General features: G+C 44.3%; 1 protein-coding gene across 2 annotated transcripts in view; it reads right to left on the bottom strand.

The window, feature by feature from the left end:
* The window catches only part of DCAF1 (DDB1 and CUL4 associated factor 1), a 114288-nt gene that overhangs the window by 87732 nt on the left and 11274 nt on the right, over window positions 1–15282 (bottom strand). For both annotated transcript variants that reach the window (XM_030934608.1, XM_030934643.1), the window contains one exon: window positions 4446–4563. In XM_030934608.1, coding sequence (XP_030790468.1) covers window positions 4446–4555 — 110 coding nt within the window. In that variant the 5' untranslated portion in view covers window positions 4556–4563. Of the gene's footprint in view, window positions 1–4445; window positions 4564–15282 lie in introns of those variants that run through there.

The following is a 15282-nucleotide window of genomic DNA, read 5'->3' as shown; positions in this document are numbered from 1 at the left end:
AAACCTATCTCTACTAAAAATACAAAAAATTAGCCAGGCAGGGTGGTGTGTGCCTGTAGTCACAGCCACTCAAGAAGCTCAGGTGGGAGAATCAACTAAGCCCAGGAAGTTGAGGTTGCAGTGACCCGAAATCATACCACTACACTCCAGCCTGGGCAACAGAGGGAGATCCTGTCTCAAAAACAAAACAAAAAAAAAAAAAAAAAGGACATAGTCTCTGCCTTCAAGAAGCTTACAATTTAGTGAAGAGACATATAAAAAAACAATTATAGCTGGGTACGGTGGCTCATGCCTATAATCCCAGCACTTTGGGAGGCTGAGGCAGGAGGACCACAAGGTCAAGAGATTGAAACCACCCTGGCTAACACGGTGAAACCTGAGACCCCATCTTTACCAAAAAATATAAAAAATTAGCCGGGCATGGTGGCGGGCACCTGTAGTCCCAGCTACTCGGGCAGCTGAGGCAGGAGAATGGTGTGAATCCGGGAGGCAGAGCTTGCAGTAAGCCAAGATCGCGCCACTGCACTCCAGCCCGGGCGACAGAGTGAGATCCTGTCTCAAAAAAAATATATATATATATGTATATATATATATAAAACAACGTGGCATAATGGGTGAAAATTAAAATACATACATATGAATGATGGGAGTATTAAAACAAAGTGGTGGCCGGTATGGTGGTTCACACCTGTAATTCCAGCACTTTGGGAGAGAACACAGAAGGAACATTTGAAGTGAGGAGTTTGAGAACAGCCTAAGCAACATAGTGAAACCCTGTCTCACACAAAAAAATTAAAAAATAAAAATTTAGCAGTGAGCTATAATCACACCAGTGCACTTCATCCTGGGTGACATAGTGAGACCCTGTCACTAAAAAAAAAAAAAAAAAAAAAAAAATTTTTTTTTGTTTAATGATGGGGATCCCAAACCTACCTATGGAAGTCAGTCAGTGAAGGTTTTACAGACATGATTCTTGAACTACTTCTTGTAAGGACTAGGCCTGCCAATGCAGACATGCCAATGAAAGGCATTTCAGGCCAAAGAAATATCAAGTGTAAAGGCACATAGACATTAAAAATATGTTAATCCGGCCGGGTGCAGTGGCTCACGCTTGTAATCCCAGCACTTTGGGAGGCCGAGGCGGGCAGATTACGAGGTCAGGAGTTCAAGACCAGCCTGGCCAACACAGTGAAACCCCATCTCTACTGAAAATACAAAAATAAGCTGGGTGTGGTGGTGGGCGCCTGTAATCCCAGCGACTCGGGAGGCTGAGGCAGGAAAATCGCTTCAACCCAGGAGGCAGAGGTTGCAGTGAGCCAAGACTGTGCCACTGCACTCCAGCCTGGGCGACAGAGCTAGATTTCATCTCAAAAAAAAAAAAAAAGTTAATACTTACAGAAAGAGACTAATACTACAAGGGAGAAAAAAGACGCCATCCTTCTTTTTCTCATCCTATGGGGCTATATATGTTGTGACACCATTTATGACAGGCTGGGATTACAGGTGTGAGGCACCAAACCCAGCACCCCTTGATTTGTTTTGATACTCCTATCATTCACATGTACGTATTTTTATTTTCCACCATTATACCACACTATAATTGTTTTTTTCACGTTTCCTAACTAAATTGTAAAATTCTTGAAAGCAGATACTATGTCTTTTTATTGGTGTCTCCTCAAATAATGATTTACCCACTACCGGTACTTAATAACTGTGTGGTACATAACTTTATTGAAAAAAACGTGTTAAGGTAGAAAGAGAGAAAAGTAAAGGCTGGGTAGAGGTGCTCATGGGTTCTCTAAGGAGAAGGTCACTGGAACGTGGGAATCCTCAACATCCCATCCCCAATATCATAGCTGTGAAAACAACTTTTTACGCATTGATTTCTTACTTTTTATAGAGAAAGAACTACAATATTATAAAAGTGAGCCACATCATAAATGGCCTCATAGGCCACACTAAAAACTTCACATTTTATTCTGTAGGAAAAAGGAAGCCAGAGAAGAATTATGAATGAATGTAGGAAAATCATATTTGTGTATGAGAAAAAGGAATCTTTCTGCAAGGGGGAGGATGTACTAAGAGGGTAAACTGGAGACAAACTTATAAGGCACACTGCTTAAAGGGCCAGTCCACATGAGCAATACCTAACAAAGGCCAGGCGCAATGGCTCACTCCTATAATCCCAGCACTTTGGGAGGCCGAGGTGGGTGGATCACCTGAGGTCAGGAGTTCAAGACCAGCCTGGCCAACACAGCAAAACCCTGTCTCTAATAAAAAATACAGAAAAATTAGCCGAGCATGGTGGCTCATGCCTGTAATTCCAGCTACTCCAAAGGCTGAGGCAGGAGAATTACCTGAACCTAGGAGGTGGGGGTTGCAGTGAGCCAAGATCGCACCACTGCCTGGGGCAGAGAGCAAGACTCCGTCTCAAAAAAAAATAAAAGTAAAAATAGGCCGGGCATAGTGGCTCACACCTGTAATCCCAGCACTTTGGGAGGCCGAGGCAATCAGGTCGCTTGAGGTCAGGAGTTTGAGCACAGCCTGGCCAACATGGCAAAACCCCACCTCTGCTAAAAATACAAAAATTAGCCGGCGTTGTGGCAGGCACCTGTAATCCCAGGTACTCAGGAGGCTGAGGCAGGGAGAATTCCTTGAACCCGGGAGGTGGAGGTTGTGGTGAGCTGAGATCGCGCCACTGCACTCCAGCCTAGGCAACAGAGTGAGACTCCATCCCCCCAAAAAATAAAAACAAAATAAAGTTTTTCAGTTTAAAATCATTTAGTTTAAAACTAAGTAGGGAATAAAAAAAGTGTTAAGATATGAATAAATGAGAAGGTACACAGAAATGAGGATGATAACCTCAATTTTGGACATAGTCTGCTTCAGGTATCTGTGGCCTGGTATCCAGTAGGCCAGCACAGTGGTTTCGCCTGTAATCCCAGCACTTTGGGAGGCTGAGACAGGAGGACTGCTTGAGCCCAGATGTTCAAGACCAGACTGGGTAACACAGGGGGACCCTCCCTCTACAAAAAATGTAAAAATTAGTCAGGTGTGGTGGTGCACACCTGTGGTCTCATCTAGTATGGAGTCTGAGGTAAGAAGATGGCTGGAGCCCAGGAGATCAAGGCTGCAGTGAGCTGAGATTATGCCACTACAGCCTGGCAACAGAGTGAGACCCTGTCTCCAAAAAAAACGGAGCCAGAAGAGCCAGGTAAAGATATATTCACCAGGACGGGTGCGGTGGCTCACACCTGTAATCCCAGCACTCTGGGAGGCCGAGGCAGGTGAATCACCTGAGCTCAGGAGTTCAAAACCAGGCTGGCCAACATGGTGAAACCCCGTCTCTACTAAAAATACAAAAAATTAGCCAGATGTGGTGGCGCACACCTGTAATCCCAGCTACTCAGGAGGCTGAGGCAGAAGAATCGCTTGAACCCGGGAGGCGGAGGTTGCAGTGAGCCAAGATTGCACCATTGCACTCCAGCCCAGGAGACAGTGCGACACTCCATCTCAAAAAAAAAAAAAAAAAAAAGATACATTCACCAAACAGTTACGAAATGAGTCAATTTTTTTTTTTTTTATTTTTCTAATTTAAAAATAGGCCGGGCATGGTGGCTCACACCTGTAATCCCAGCACTTTGGCAGGCCGAGGTAGGTGGATCACCTGAGCTCAGGAGTTCAAGACCAGCCTGGCCAACATGGTGAAACCCTACCTCTACTAAAAAGATACAAAACTTAGCTGGGCGTGGTGGCAGGGGCCTGTAATCCCAGCTACTCAGGAGGCTGAAGCAGGAGAATCACTTGAACCCAGGAGGCGGAGGTTGCAGTGAGTCGAGATCATGCCATTGCACTCTAGCCTGGGCAACAAGAGCGAAACTCCGTATGAAGAAAGGCCAGGCGCGGCGGCTCATGCCTGTAATACCAGCACTCACTTTGGGAGGAGTCCAAGGCGGGTGGCTCACCTAAGGTGAGGAGTCCAAGACCAGCCTGACCAACATGGTGAAACCCCATCTCTACTAAAAAACAGAAAAATTAGCCGGGCATGGTGGTGGGAGCCTGTAATTCCAGCTACTCGGGAGGCTAGGGCAGGAGAATCGCTTGAACCCGGGAGGCAGAGGTTGTAGTGAGCCGAGATCACGCCACTGTACTCCAGCCTGGGCAACAGAGCAGAACTCTGTCTCAAAAAAAAAAAAAAAAAAAATTAAATTAAGAAAATTAAACAGCTTCAGGAAGTAGAGGAATGAAGACTAAATCTGAGGAAAGAAAAAAATTGATTTAGAATTTACAGTCTAGGTGAAAATGTTCCTATGCTATCCTCCAAACCAATTTTTGCTTCTTTTAAACTAGCTTGTGTGTGTGTATGTGTGTGTATCAAGAAATCTAGCATATGAGTTGTGTCTGAGGTTTTTTATTAAACTAGGTTTTAAAAAAATTATTCATACCTGGTAAGGATAGGTACCATGTCCTGCCCACTGCCATGTTCCTTTTCCCACTGCTCCAGCAGGGTAGTGAGCTCAGCTTTGGAGTCCACATGTACCACTACTGTAGTCATTGCTTTGCCTAAGGAAGCAAAAATAAAAATTAAAAAAACAACCAATAAGTGAACACAAGCAAATAAAAGTGAAGAAGGGGTAGAAAAGGGATGAGAAAGTAAGAGAAATAATTAAAAAGGGAAATTTTAATTGAACCCCTTGAAACCTTTGGATTTATTTGTGGTACAGTGGAAAACTCGGGATACTCATCAAGCCTAGATACCCATTCAGTCATGAAGAACAAGTACTTTCACCTTTCTCAGCCTCAGCTTCAACTGTCAAATAAGGCAAGAAGCTGGATCAAAACAATGACTCTTAACCTTTTGAGGAACCCCTTTGAAAATCAGACAAAAGATATGGTACCTTTCCCTCATCAAAAATGCATTTACTGCCAGGCATGGTGGCTCATGCCTATAATCCCAGCACTCTGGGAGGCTGGGGCAGGTGGATCATCTGAGGTCAGGAGTTCGGGAACAGCCTGGCCAACATGGTGAAAACCTGTCTCTACTAAAAATACAAAAAGTAGCTGGGCGTGGTGGCAGGTGACTGTAATCCCAACTACTTGGGAGGCTGAGGCAGGAGAATCACTTGAACCTAGGAGGCAGAGATTGCAGTGAGCCAAGATCATGCCACTGCACTCCAGCTTGGGCGACAGAGCAAGACTCTGTCTCAAAAAGAAAAAAAAAATAGATTTACCTAATGCCTACCTGTTATACAATAATCCCAAGCCTAGATCTCTGAGGTTTGTGCTTACATTTTTTTAAGTACAAAATGTGGCTAAAACTACTCCTAAAAATATTTTGCTCGTTAGTTCTTTGAGGGAAGTTCTATCAAAGATAAATGGCACACTCCTGTTTTTGTTTTTTTGTTTTGTTTTGTTTTTTCATTTTGAGACAGAGTCTCAGTCACCCAGGCTGGAGTGCAATGGCACAATCTCGGCTCACTGAAACCTCCACCTTCCGGGTTCAAGCAATTCTCCTGCCTCAGCCTCCCGAATAGCTGGGATTACAGGTGCCCGCCACCACACCTGGCTAATTTTTGTATATTTAGTAGAGACACAGTTTTACCACGTTGGCCAGGCTAGTCTTGAACTCTGTTTTTTGTTTTTGGTTTTTTTTTTGAGACAGAGTTTCACTCTTATTGCCCAGGTTGGAGTGCAATGACATGATCTCGGCTCACTGCAACCTCCGCCTCCCGGGTTCAAGTGATTCTCCTGCCTCGGCCTCCCAAGTAGCTAGGATTACAGGCATGCGTCACCATGCTCAGCTAATTTTTGTATTTTTAGTAGAAACAGGGTTTCACCATGTTGGTCAGGCTGGTCTCGAACTCCTGACCTCAGGTGATCCACCCACCTCAGCCTCCCAAAGTGCTGGGATTACAGGCATGACTCACCATGCCCAGCTCCATTAATTCTTAAGGAGAAGGCCAAGAAATGAAATGGACCCTATTGCCAGCATGAAAGTGGAGAAGGAACACTATAAACTCATTTATCCTTCAAGCTTCCTAACCTCTCTCACAGCTGATTTCCTGGAAAGAAGACGTTGGAAGAGAGGCAGAGAAGGTTGGTTGGGTTGAGTGGTCAAACTAGGAATGCAGAAGGGCAGGGAGCTGAGGTGGGCTTTGGCGGTCCAAATAAGACACCCACATGCAAGAGGCTTACAAGGGGATCCAAAAGGGATAAATGAGACGCAAATATCTGACAGGTTAGAGCATCAACTTCCTTATAAAAGTAGCCTTAAAATCAAAATGTCATATTCTGCCAAGCAAAATGCATTATCTTCTCAGAAATAGCAACCATTCCATAAAAAGAGTTTCACATCACAAAGGAATTACTAGCTGATCTAAAATGAACACTTCTAAAGATATCTATTATAAAACCAAATAAAATACATGTAAAAGATGATATCATTATTGCATTGCATTATTGCACTGCATTGTAAAACGCACATATTTGTGTTTTAATCAAGTAGACGCAATTCCAGTAGTAGTGATTCACGTCACCTGGGTTACACATAACTCCAAAGGAAAATATCTGCCCCACCCCCAAAACTTAACGAAATCAAAAAGTTGTTTTTTTTTGTTTGTTTGTTTGTTTTGAGGTGGAGTTTCGCTCTGTCATCAGGCTGGAGCGCAGTGGCGCAATCTCGGCTCACTGCAACCTCCACCCACTGGGTTCAAGTCATTTTCCTGCCTCAGCCTCCCGAGTAGCTGGGACTACAGGCTCGTGCCACCACACCTGGCTAATATTTTGTATTTTTAGGAGAGACAGGGTTTCACCATGTTAGCCAGGATGGTCTCGATCTCCTGACCTCATGATCTGCCTGCCTTGGCCTCCCAAAGTACTGGGGTTACAGCCGTGAAAACCATGTCTGACACATTTTTTTTTTTAAGGGTCTCACTCTGCCTCCCAGGCTTGAGTGCAGTAGCGCGGTCCTAGCTCACCTCAGCCTCAACCACCTGGGTCAAGGGATCCTCCCACCTCAGCCTCCAGAGTAGCTGGGATTACAGTATGTGCTACCATGCCCAGCTTATTTTTATTTTTATGATTTGTTCAGGTGGGGTCTCACTATTGCCCAGGCTGGTCTCAAACTCCTGGCCTGAAGTGATCCTCCTGCCTCAGCTCCCCAAAGTGCTGAAACAACAGGCATGAGCCACCACACCCTGCCACATTTTCAGACTTTCTAACCAAAGCCACAAAAAGGAAATGCTGTAGGTGTGACAGACTAATATGGACTTCTGACTTCAACCTGAGAAAACTCAGGTTGCATATTTTACTGTCTACTAACTATATATACATTGTTATTTTATTTTTTTTGAGACAGCATCTTGCTCTGTCACGCGGGCTGGAATGCAGGGGCACGATCTCGGCTCACTGCAACCTCCACCTCCCAGGTTCAAGTGATTCTTCTGCCTCTGCCTCCCAAGTAGCTGAGACTACAGGTGCACACCAGCACGCCCAGCTAGTTTTTGTATTTTTAGTAGAGACAGGGTTTCACCACATTGGCCAGGCTGGTCTCGAACTCCTAACCTCATGATCCACCCACCTCGGTTGCCAAAGTGCTGGGATTATAGGTGTGAGCCACTGTGCCCGGCCTTGATATATATACTTTTAAAACACATTTTCTTTTTTTTTTTTTAAGACAGAGTCTCACTCTGTAACCAGGCTGGAGTGCAGTGGCGCAATCTCAGCTCATTATAACCTCCATATCCCAGATTCAAGCGATTCTCACACCCCAGCCTCCCAAATAGCTGGGATTACAGGCGCGCGCCACCACATCCAGCTAATTTTTGTATTTTTAGTAGAGACAGGGTTTCATCATGTTGGCCAGGCTGGTCTCAATCTCTTGACCTCATGATCTGCCCACCACGGCCTCCCAAAGTGCTGGGATTATAGGCGTGAGCCACTGCACCCAGCCAAAACAAACTTTTTATTTGGAGTAATTTTAGATTCACAGAAAAGCTGCAAAGATAACAGTGTTCCCACATACCTCTCACCCAGTTCAATTTTCACTAAGGTTACCACCTTATAGTGGTACACTGTCAAAATTAAGAAACCAGCATTGTTACATTAACTAAGCTCCAGACCTGATTCAGATTTCACCATTTTTCAAATCATGTGCTTTGTTCCATGATCTCATCTAGGATACACTGCATTCAGCTGTCACGTCTATCTAGTGTCCTCTGGTCTATGATGGATAGTTTAGGGGCTTGACTTTGTTTTATATGACCTTGATAATCCTGAAGAGTACTAGCCAGGCTGGTAGAATGTGGCAACAATTTAACCAATTCTTTCTTTCTCCTCTCTTTCCTCTCTGCTCTTTCTCTCTCTCCTCTCTCTCTCTCCTCTCTCTCTCCTCTCTCTTTTTTTCTTTTTTAAAGACGGGGTCTCCCTCCCATGTTGCCTAGGTTGGTCTTGAACTCCTGGGCTCAAGCAATATTCCTGCCTCAGCCTCCCAAAGTGCTAGGATTACAGGGATGAACCACCATGCCCAGCCTATCAAACATTTTTTCTTTTTTTTTGGAGATGGAATCTTGCTCTGTCGCCCAGGCTGGAGTGCAGAGGTGTGATCTTGGCTCACTGCAACTTCCACCTCCTGGGTTCAAGCGATTCTCGTACCTCAGCTTCCCGAGTAGCTGGGACTACAGGCATGTGTCACCACGTCCAGCTAATTTTTGTATTTTTAGCAGAGACGGGGGGGCTTCACCATGTTGACCAGGCTGGTCTTGAACTCCTGACCTCGGGCAATCCGCCCGCCTCGGCATCCCAAAATGCTGGCATTACAGGCGTGAGCCACTGCACCAGGCCTACCAAACATTTAAAGAATTAACACCAATCCTTCTCAAACTTCTCCAAAACCTGACGAGGAAAGATACTTCCTAATTCACCCATGAAGCCATCATCACTGACACCAAAGCCAAATAAAGATATCACAAAAAAAGAAAGCCACAGCCGGATATCCTTTATGACCGTACACATAAAAATCCTCAACAAAATACTAGCAAACAGAATCCAACAGTGTATTCAGAAAATTAAGACCGGGCACGTGGCTCATGCCTGTAATCCCAGCACTCTGGGAGGCCAAAGCAGGTGGATCATCAGGTCAGGAGTTCGAGACCAACCTGGTCAACATGGTGAAACCCTGTCTCTACTAAAAATACAAAAGTTAGGACTGGTTGGTGGCTCACGCCAGCAGTTTGGGAGGTCAAGGCGGGCAGATCACCTGAGTTCAGGAGTTCCAGACCACCCTGGCCAACGTGGTGAAATGCTATCTCTACTAAAAACACAAAAATTAGGCATGGTGGCACGCGCCTGTAATCCCAGCTACTTGGAAGGCTGACGCAGGAGAATCGCTTGAACCCAGGGGGCAGAGGTTGCAGTGAGCCAAGATCGCACCACTGCACTCCAGCCTCGGTGACAGAGCAAGACTTCGTCAAAAAAAAAAAAAAAAATTGGGGGCGGAGCAAGATGGCCGAATAGGAACAGCTCCAGTCTCCAACTCCCAGCGCGAGCGACACAGAACACCGGTGATTTCTGCATTTTCAACTGAGGTACTGGGGTCATCTCACTAGGGAGTGCCGGACAATCGGTGCTGGTCAGCTGCTGCAGCCCGACCAGCGAGAGCTGAAGCAGGGCGAGGCATCGCCTCACCTGGGAAGCGCAAGGGGGAAGGGAATCCCTTTTCCTAGCCAGGGGAACTGAGACACACAACACCTGGAAAATCGGGTGACTCCCACCCCAATACTGTGCTTTAAGCAAACAGGCACACCAGGAGAATATATCCCACACCTGGCCGGGAGGGTCCAACGCCCACAGAGCCTCTCTCATTGCTAACACAGCAGTCTGCGATCTAACCGCAAGTCAGCAGCGAGGCTGGGGGAGGGGTGCCCGCCATTGCTGAGGCTTAAGTAGGTAAACAAAGCCGCTGGGAAGCTCGAACTGGGTGGAGCTCACAGCAGCTCAAGGAAACCTGCCTGTCTCTGTAGACTCCACCTCTGGGGACAGCGCACAGCTGAAGACCAACAGGGGAAGTAGCGGGAGCCTGTGCAGACGCGAACGACTCTGTCTGACAGCTTTGAAGAGAGCAGTGGATCTCCCCACATGGAGGTTGAGATCAGAGAAGGGACAGACTGCCTGCTCGAGTGGGTCCCTGACCCCTGAGTAGCCTAACTGGGAGACATCCCCCACTAGGGGCAGTCTGACACCCCACACCTCACAGGGTGGAGTACACCCCTGAGAAGAAGCTTCCAAAGTAAGAATCAGACAAGTACACTCGCTGTTCAGCAATAGTCTATCTTCTGCAACCTCTGCTGCTGATACCCAGGCAAACAGGGTCTGGAGTAGACCTCAAGCAATCTCCAACAGACCTACAGCTGGGGGTCCTGACTGTTAGAAGGAAAACTATCAAACAGGAAGGACACCTATACCAAAACCCCATCAGTATGTCACCATCATCAAAGACCAGAGGCAGATAAAACCACAAAGATGGGGAAAAAGCAGGGCAGAAAAGCTGGAAATTCAAAAAATAAGAGCGCATCTCCCCCTGCAAAGGAGTGCAGCCCATCGCCAGCAACGGATCAAAGCTGGTCAGAGAATGACTTCGACGAGATGAGAGAAGAAGGCTTCAGTCCATCAAAATTCTCAGAGCTAAAGGAGGAACTACGCATCCAGCGCAAAGAAACTAAAAATCTTGAAAAAAGAGTGGAAGAATTGACAGCTAGACTAATTAATGCAGAGAAGGTCATAAACGAAATGAGAGATGAAAACCATGACACGAGAAATACGTGACAAATGCACAAGCTTCAGTAACCGACTTGATCAACTGGAAGAAAGAGTATCAGCGATTGAGGATCAAATGAATGAAATGAAGCGAGAAGAGAAACCAAAAGAAAAAAGAAGAAAAAGAAATGAACAAAGCCTGCAAGAAGTATGGGATTATGTAAAAAGACCAAATCTACGTCTGATTGGGGTGCCTGAAAGTGAGGGGGAAAATGGAACCAACTTGGAAAACACTCTTCAGGATATCATCCAGGAGAACTTCCCCAACCTAGTAGGGCAGGCCAACATTCAAATTCAGGAAATACAGAGAACGCCACAAAGATACTCCTCGAGAAGAGCAACTCCAAGACACATAATTGCCAGATACACCAAAGTTGAAATGAAGGAAAGAATCTTAAGGGCAGCCAGAGAGAAAGGTCGGGTTACCCACAAAGGGAAGCCCATCAGACTAACAGCAGATCTCTCGGCAGAAACTCTACAAGCCAGAAGAGAGTGGGGGCCAATATTCAACATTTTTTTTTTTTTTTTTTTTTAAGACGGAGTCTTGCTCTGTCGCCCGGGCTGGAGTGCAGTGGCCGGATCTCAGCTCACTGCAAGCTCCGCCTTCCGGGTTTACGCCATTCTCCTGCCTCAGCCTCCCGAGTAGCTGGGACTACAGGCACCCGCCACCTCGCCCGGCTAGCTTTTCGTATTTTTTTTTAGTAGAGACGGGGTTTCACCGTGTTAGCCAGGATGGTCTCGATCTCCTGACCTCGTGATCCGCCCGTCTCGGCCTCCCAAAGTGCTGGGATTACAGGCTTGAGCCACTGCGCCCGGCCCAACATTCTTAAAGAAAAGAATTTTAAACCCAGAATTTCATATCCAGCCAAACTAAGTTTCATAAGTGAAGGAGAAATAAAATCCTTTACAGATGAGCAAATGCTTAGAGATTTTGTCACTACCAGGCCTGCCTTACAAGAAACCCTGAAGGAAGCCCTAAACATGGAAAGGAACAACCGGTACCAGCCATTGCAAAAACACGCCAAAATGTAAACCATCGAGGCTAGGAAGAAACTGCATCAACTAATGAGCAAAATAACCAGTTAATATCACAATGGCAGGATCAAGTTCACACATAACAATATTAACCTTAAATGTAAATGGACTAAATGCTCCAATTAAAAGACACAGACTGGAAAACTGGACAAAGAGTCAAGACCCATCAGTCTGCTGTATTCAGGAGACCCATCTCACATGCAGAGACATACATAGGCTCAAAATAAAGGGATGGAGGAAGATCTACCAAGCAAATGGAGAACAAAAAAAAGCAGGGGAAGCAATCCTAGTCTCTGATAAAACAGACTTTAAACCATCAAAGATCAAAAGAGACAAAGAAGGACATTACATAATGGTAAAGGGATCAATTCAACAGGAAGAGCTAACTATCCTAAATATATATGCACCCAATACAGGAGCACCCAGATTCATAAAGCAAGTCCTTAGAGACTTACAAAGAGATTTAGACTCCCATACAATAATAATGGGAGACTTCAACACTCCACTGTCAACATTAGACAGATCAACGAGACAGAAAGTTAACAAGGATATCCAGGAATTGAACTCATCTCTGCACCAAGCAGACCTAATAGACATCTATAGAACTCTCCACCCCAAATCAACAGAATATACATTCTTCTCAGCACCACATCGCACTTATTCCAAAATTGACCACATAGTTGGAAGTAAAGCACTCCTCAGCAAATGTAAAAGAACAGAAATTATAACAAACTGTCTCTCAGACCACAGTGCAATCAAACTAGAACTCAGGACTAAGAAACTCAATCAAAACCGCTCAACTACATGGAAACTGAACAACCTGCTCCTGAACGACTACTGGGTACATAACGAAATGAAGGCAGAAATAAAGATGTTCTTTGAAACCAATGAGAACAAAGATACAACATACCAGAATCTCTGGGACACATTTAAAGCAGTGTGTAGAGGGAAATTTATAGCACTAAATGCCCACAAGAGAAAGCAGGAAAGATCTAAAATTGACACTCTAACATCACAATTAAAAGAACTAGAAAGGCAAGAGCAAACACATTCAAAAGCTAGCAGAAGGCAAGAAATAACTAAGATCAGAGCAGAACTGAAGGAGATAGAGACACAAAAAACCCTCCAAAAAATCAATGAATCCAGGAGTTGGTTTTTTGAAAAGATCAACAAAATTGACAGACCACTAGCAAGACTAATAAAGAAGAAAAGAGAAAGGAATCAAATAGACGCAATAAAAAATGATAAAGGGGATATCACCACCGACCCCACAGAAATACAAACTACCATCAGAGAATACTATAAACACCTCTACGCAAATCAACTAGAAAATCTAGAAGAAATGGATAATTTCCTGGACACTTACACTCTCCCAAGACTAAACCAGGAAGAAGTTGAATCCCTGAATAGACCAATAGCAGGCTCTGAAATTGAGGCAATAATTAATAGCCAACCAACCAAAAAAAGTCCAGGACCAGATGGATTCACAGCTGAATTCTACCAGAGGTACAAGGAGGAGCTGGTACCATTCCTTCTGAAACTATTCCAATCAATAGAAAAAGAGGGAATCCTCCCTAACTCATTTTATGAGGCCAACATCATCCTGATACCAAAGCCCGGCAGAGACACAACAAAAAAAGAGAATTTTAGACCAATATCCCTGATGAACATCGATGCAAAAATCCTCAATAAAATACTGGCAAACCAGATTCAGCAGCACATTAAAAAGCTTATCCACCATGATCAAGTGGGCTTCATCCCTGGGATGCAAGGCTGGTTCAACATTCGCAAATCAATAAACGTAATCCAGCATATAAACAGAACCAAAGTCAAGAACCACATGATTATCTCAATAGATGCAGAAAAGGCTTCTGACAAAATTCAACAGCCCTTCATGCTAAAAACGCTCAATAAATTCGGTATTGAGGGAACGTACCTCAAAATAATAAGAGCTGTTTATGACAAACCCACAGCTAGTATCATACTGAATGGGCAAAAACTGGAAAAATTCCCTTTGAAAACTGGCACAAGACAGGGATGCCCTCTCTCACCACTCCTATTCAACATAGTGTTGGAAGTTCTGGCTAGGCCAATCAGGCAAGAGAAAGAAATCAAGGGTATTCAGTTAGGAAAAGAAGAAGTCAAATTGTCCCTGTTTGCAGATGACATGATTGTATATTTAGAAAACCCCATCGTCTCAGCCCAAAATCTCCTTCAGCTGATAAGCAACTTCAACAAAGTCTCAGGATACAAAATTAATGTGCAAAAATCACAAGCATTCTTATACACCAGTAACAAACAGAGAGCCAAATCAGGAATGAACTTCCATTCACAATTGCTTCAAAGAGAATAAAATACCTAGGAATCCAACTTACAAGGGATGTAAAGGACCTCTTCAAGGAGAACTACAAACCACTGCTCAGTGAAATAAAAGAGGACACAAACAAATGGAAGAACATACCATGCTCATGGATAGGAAGAATCAATATTGTGAAAATGGCCATACTGCCCAAGGTTATTTATAGATTCAATGCCATCCCCATCAAGCTACCAATGAGTTTCTTCACAGAATTGGAAAAAACTGCTTTAAAGTTCATATGGAACCAAAAAAGAGCCCGCATTGCCAAGACAATCCTAAGTCAAAAGGACAAAGCTGGAGGCATCACGCTACCTGACTTCAAACTATACTACAAGGCTACAGTAACCAAAACAGCATGGTACTGGTACCAAAACAGAGATATAGACCAATGGAACAGAACAGAGTCCTCAGAAATAATACCACACATCTACAGCCATCTGATCTTTAACAAACCTGAGAGAAACAAGAAATGGGGAAAGGATTCCCTATTTAATAAATGGTGCTGGGAAAATTGGCTAGCCATAAGTAGAAAGCTGAAACTGGATCCTTTCCTTACTCCTTATACGAAGATTAATTCAAGATGGATTAGAGACTTAAATGTTAGACCTAATACCATAAAAACCCTAGAAGAAAACCTAGGCAATACCATTCAGGACACGGGCATGGGCAAGGGCTTCATGTCTAAAACACCAAAAGCAACGGCAGCAAAAGCCAAAATTGACAAATGGGATCTAATTAAACTAAAGAGCTTCTGCACAGCAAAAGAAACTACCATCAGAGTGAACAGGCAACCTACAGAATGGGAGAAAATTTTTGCAATCTACTCATCTGACAAAGGGCTGATATCCAGAATCTACAAAGAACTCAAACAAATATACAAGAAAAAAGCAAACAACCCCATCAAAAAGTGGGCAAAGGATATGAACAGACATTTCTCAAAAGAAGACATTCATACAGCCAACAGACACATGAAAAAATGCTCATCATCACTGGCCATCAGAGAAATGCAAATCAAAACCACAATGAGATACCATCTCACACCAGTTAGAATGGCAATCATTAAAAAGTCAGGAAAC

This window comes from Rhinopithecus roxellana, chromosome 1 (assembly GCF_007565055.1).
Source record: "Rhinopithecus roxellana isolate Shanxi Qingling chromosome 1, ASM756505v1, whole genome shotgun sequence".
In the NCBI taxonomy this organism is placed as follows: domain Eukaryota; kingdom Metazoa; phylum Chordata; class Mammalia; order Primates; family Cercopithecidae; genus Rhinopithecus; species Rhinopithecus roxellana.
This window is presented reverse-complemented; position numbering and strand designations above follow the sequence as displayed.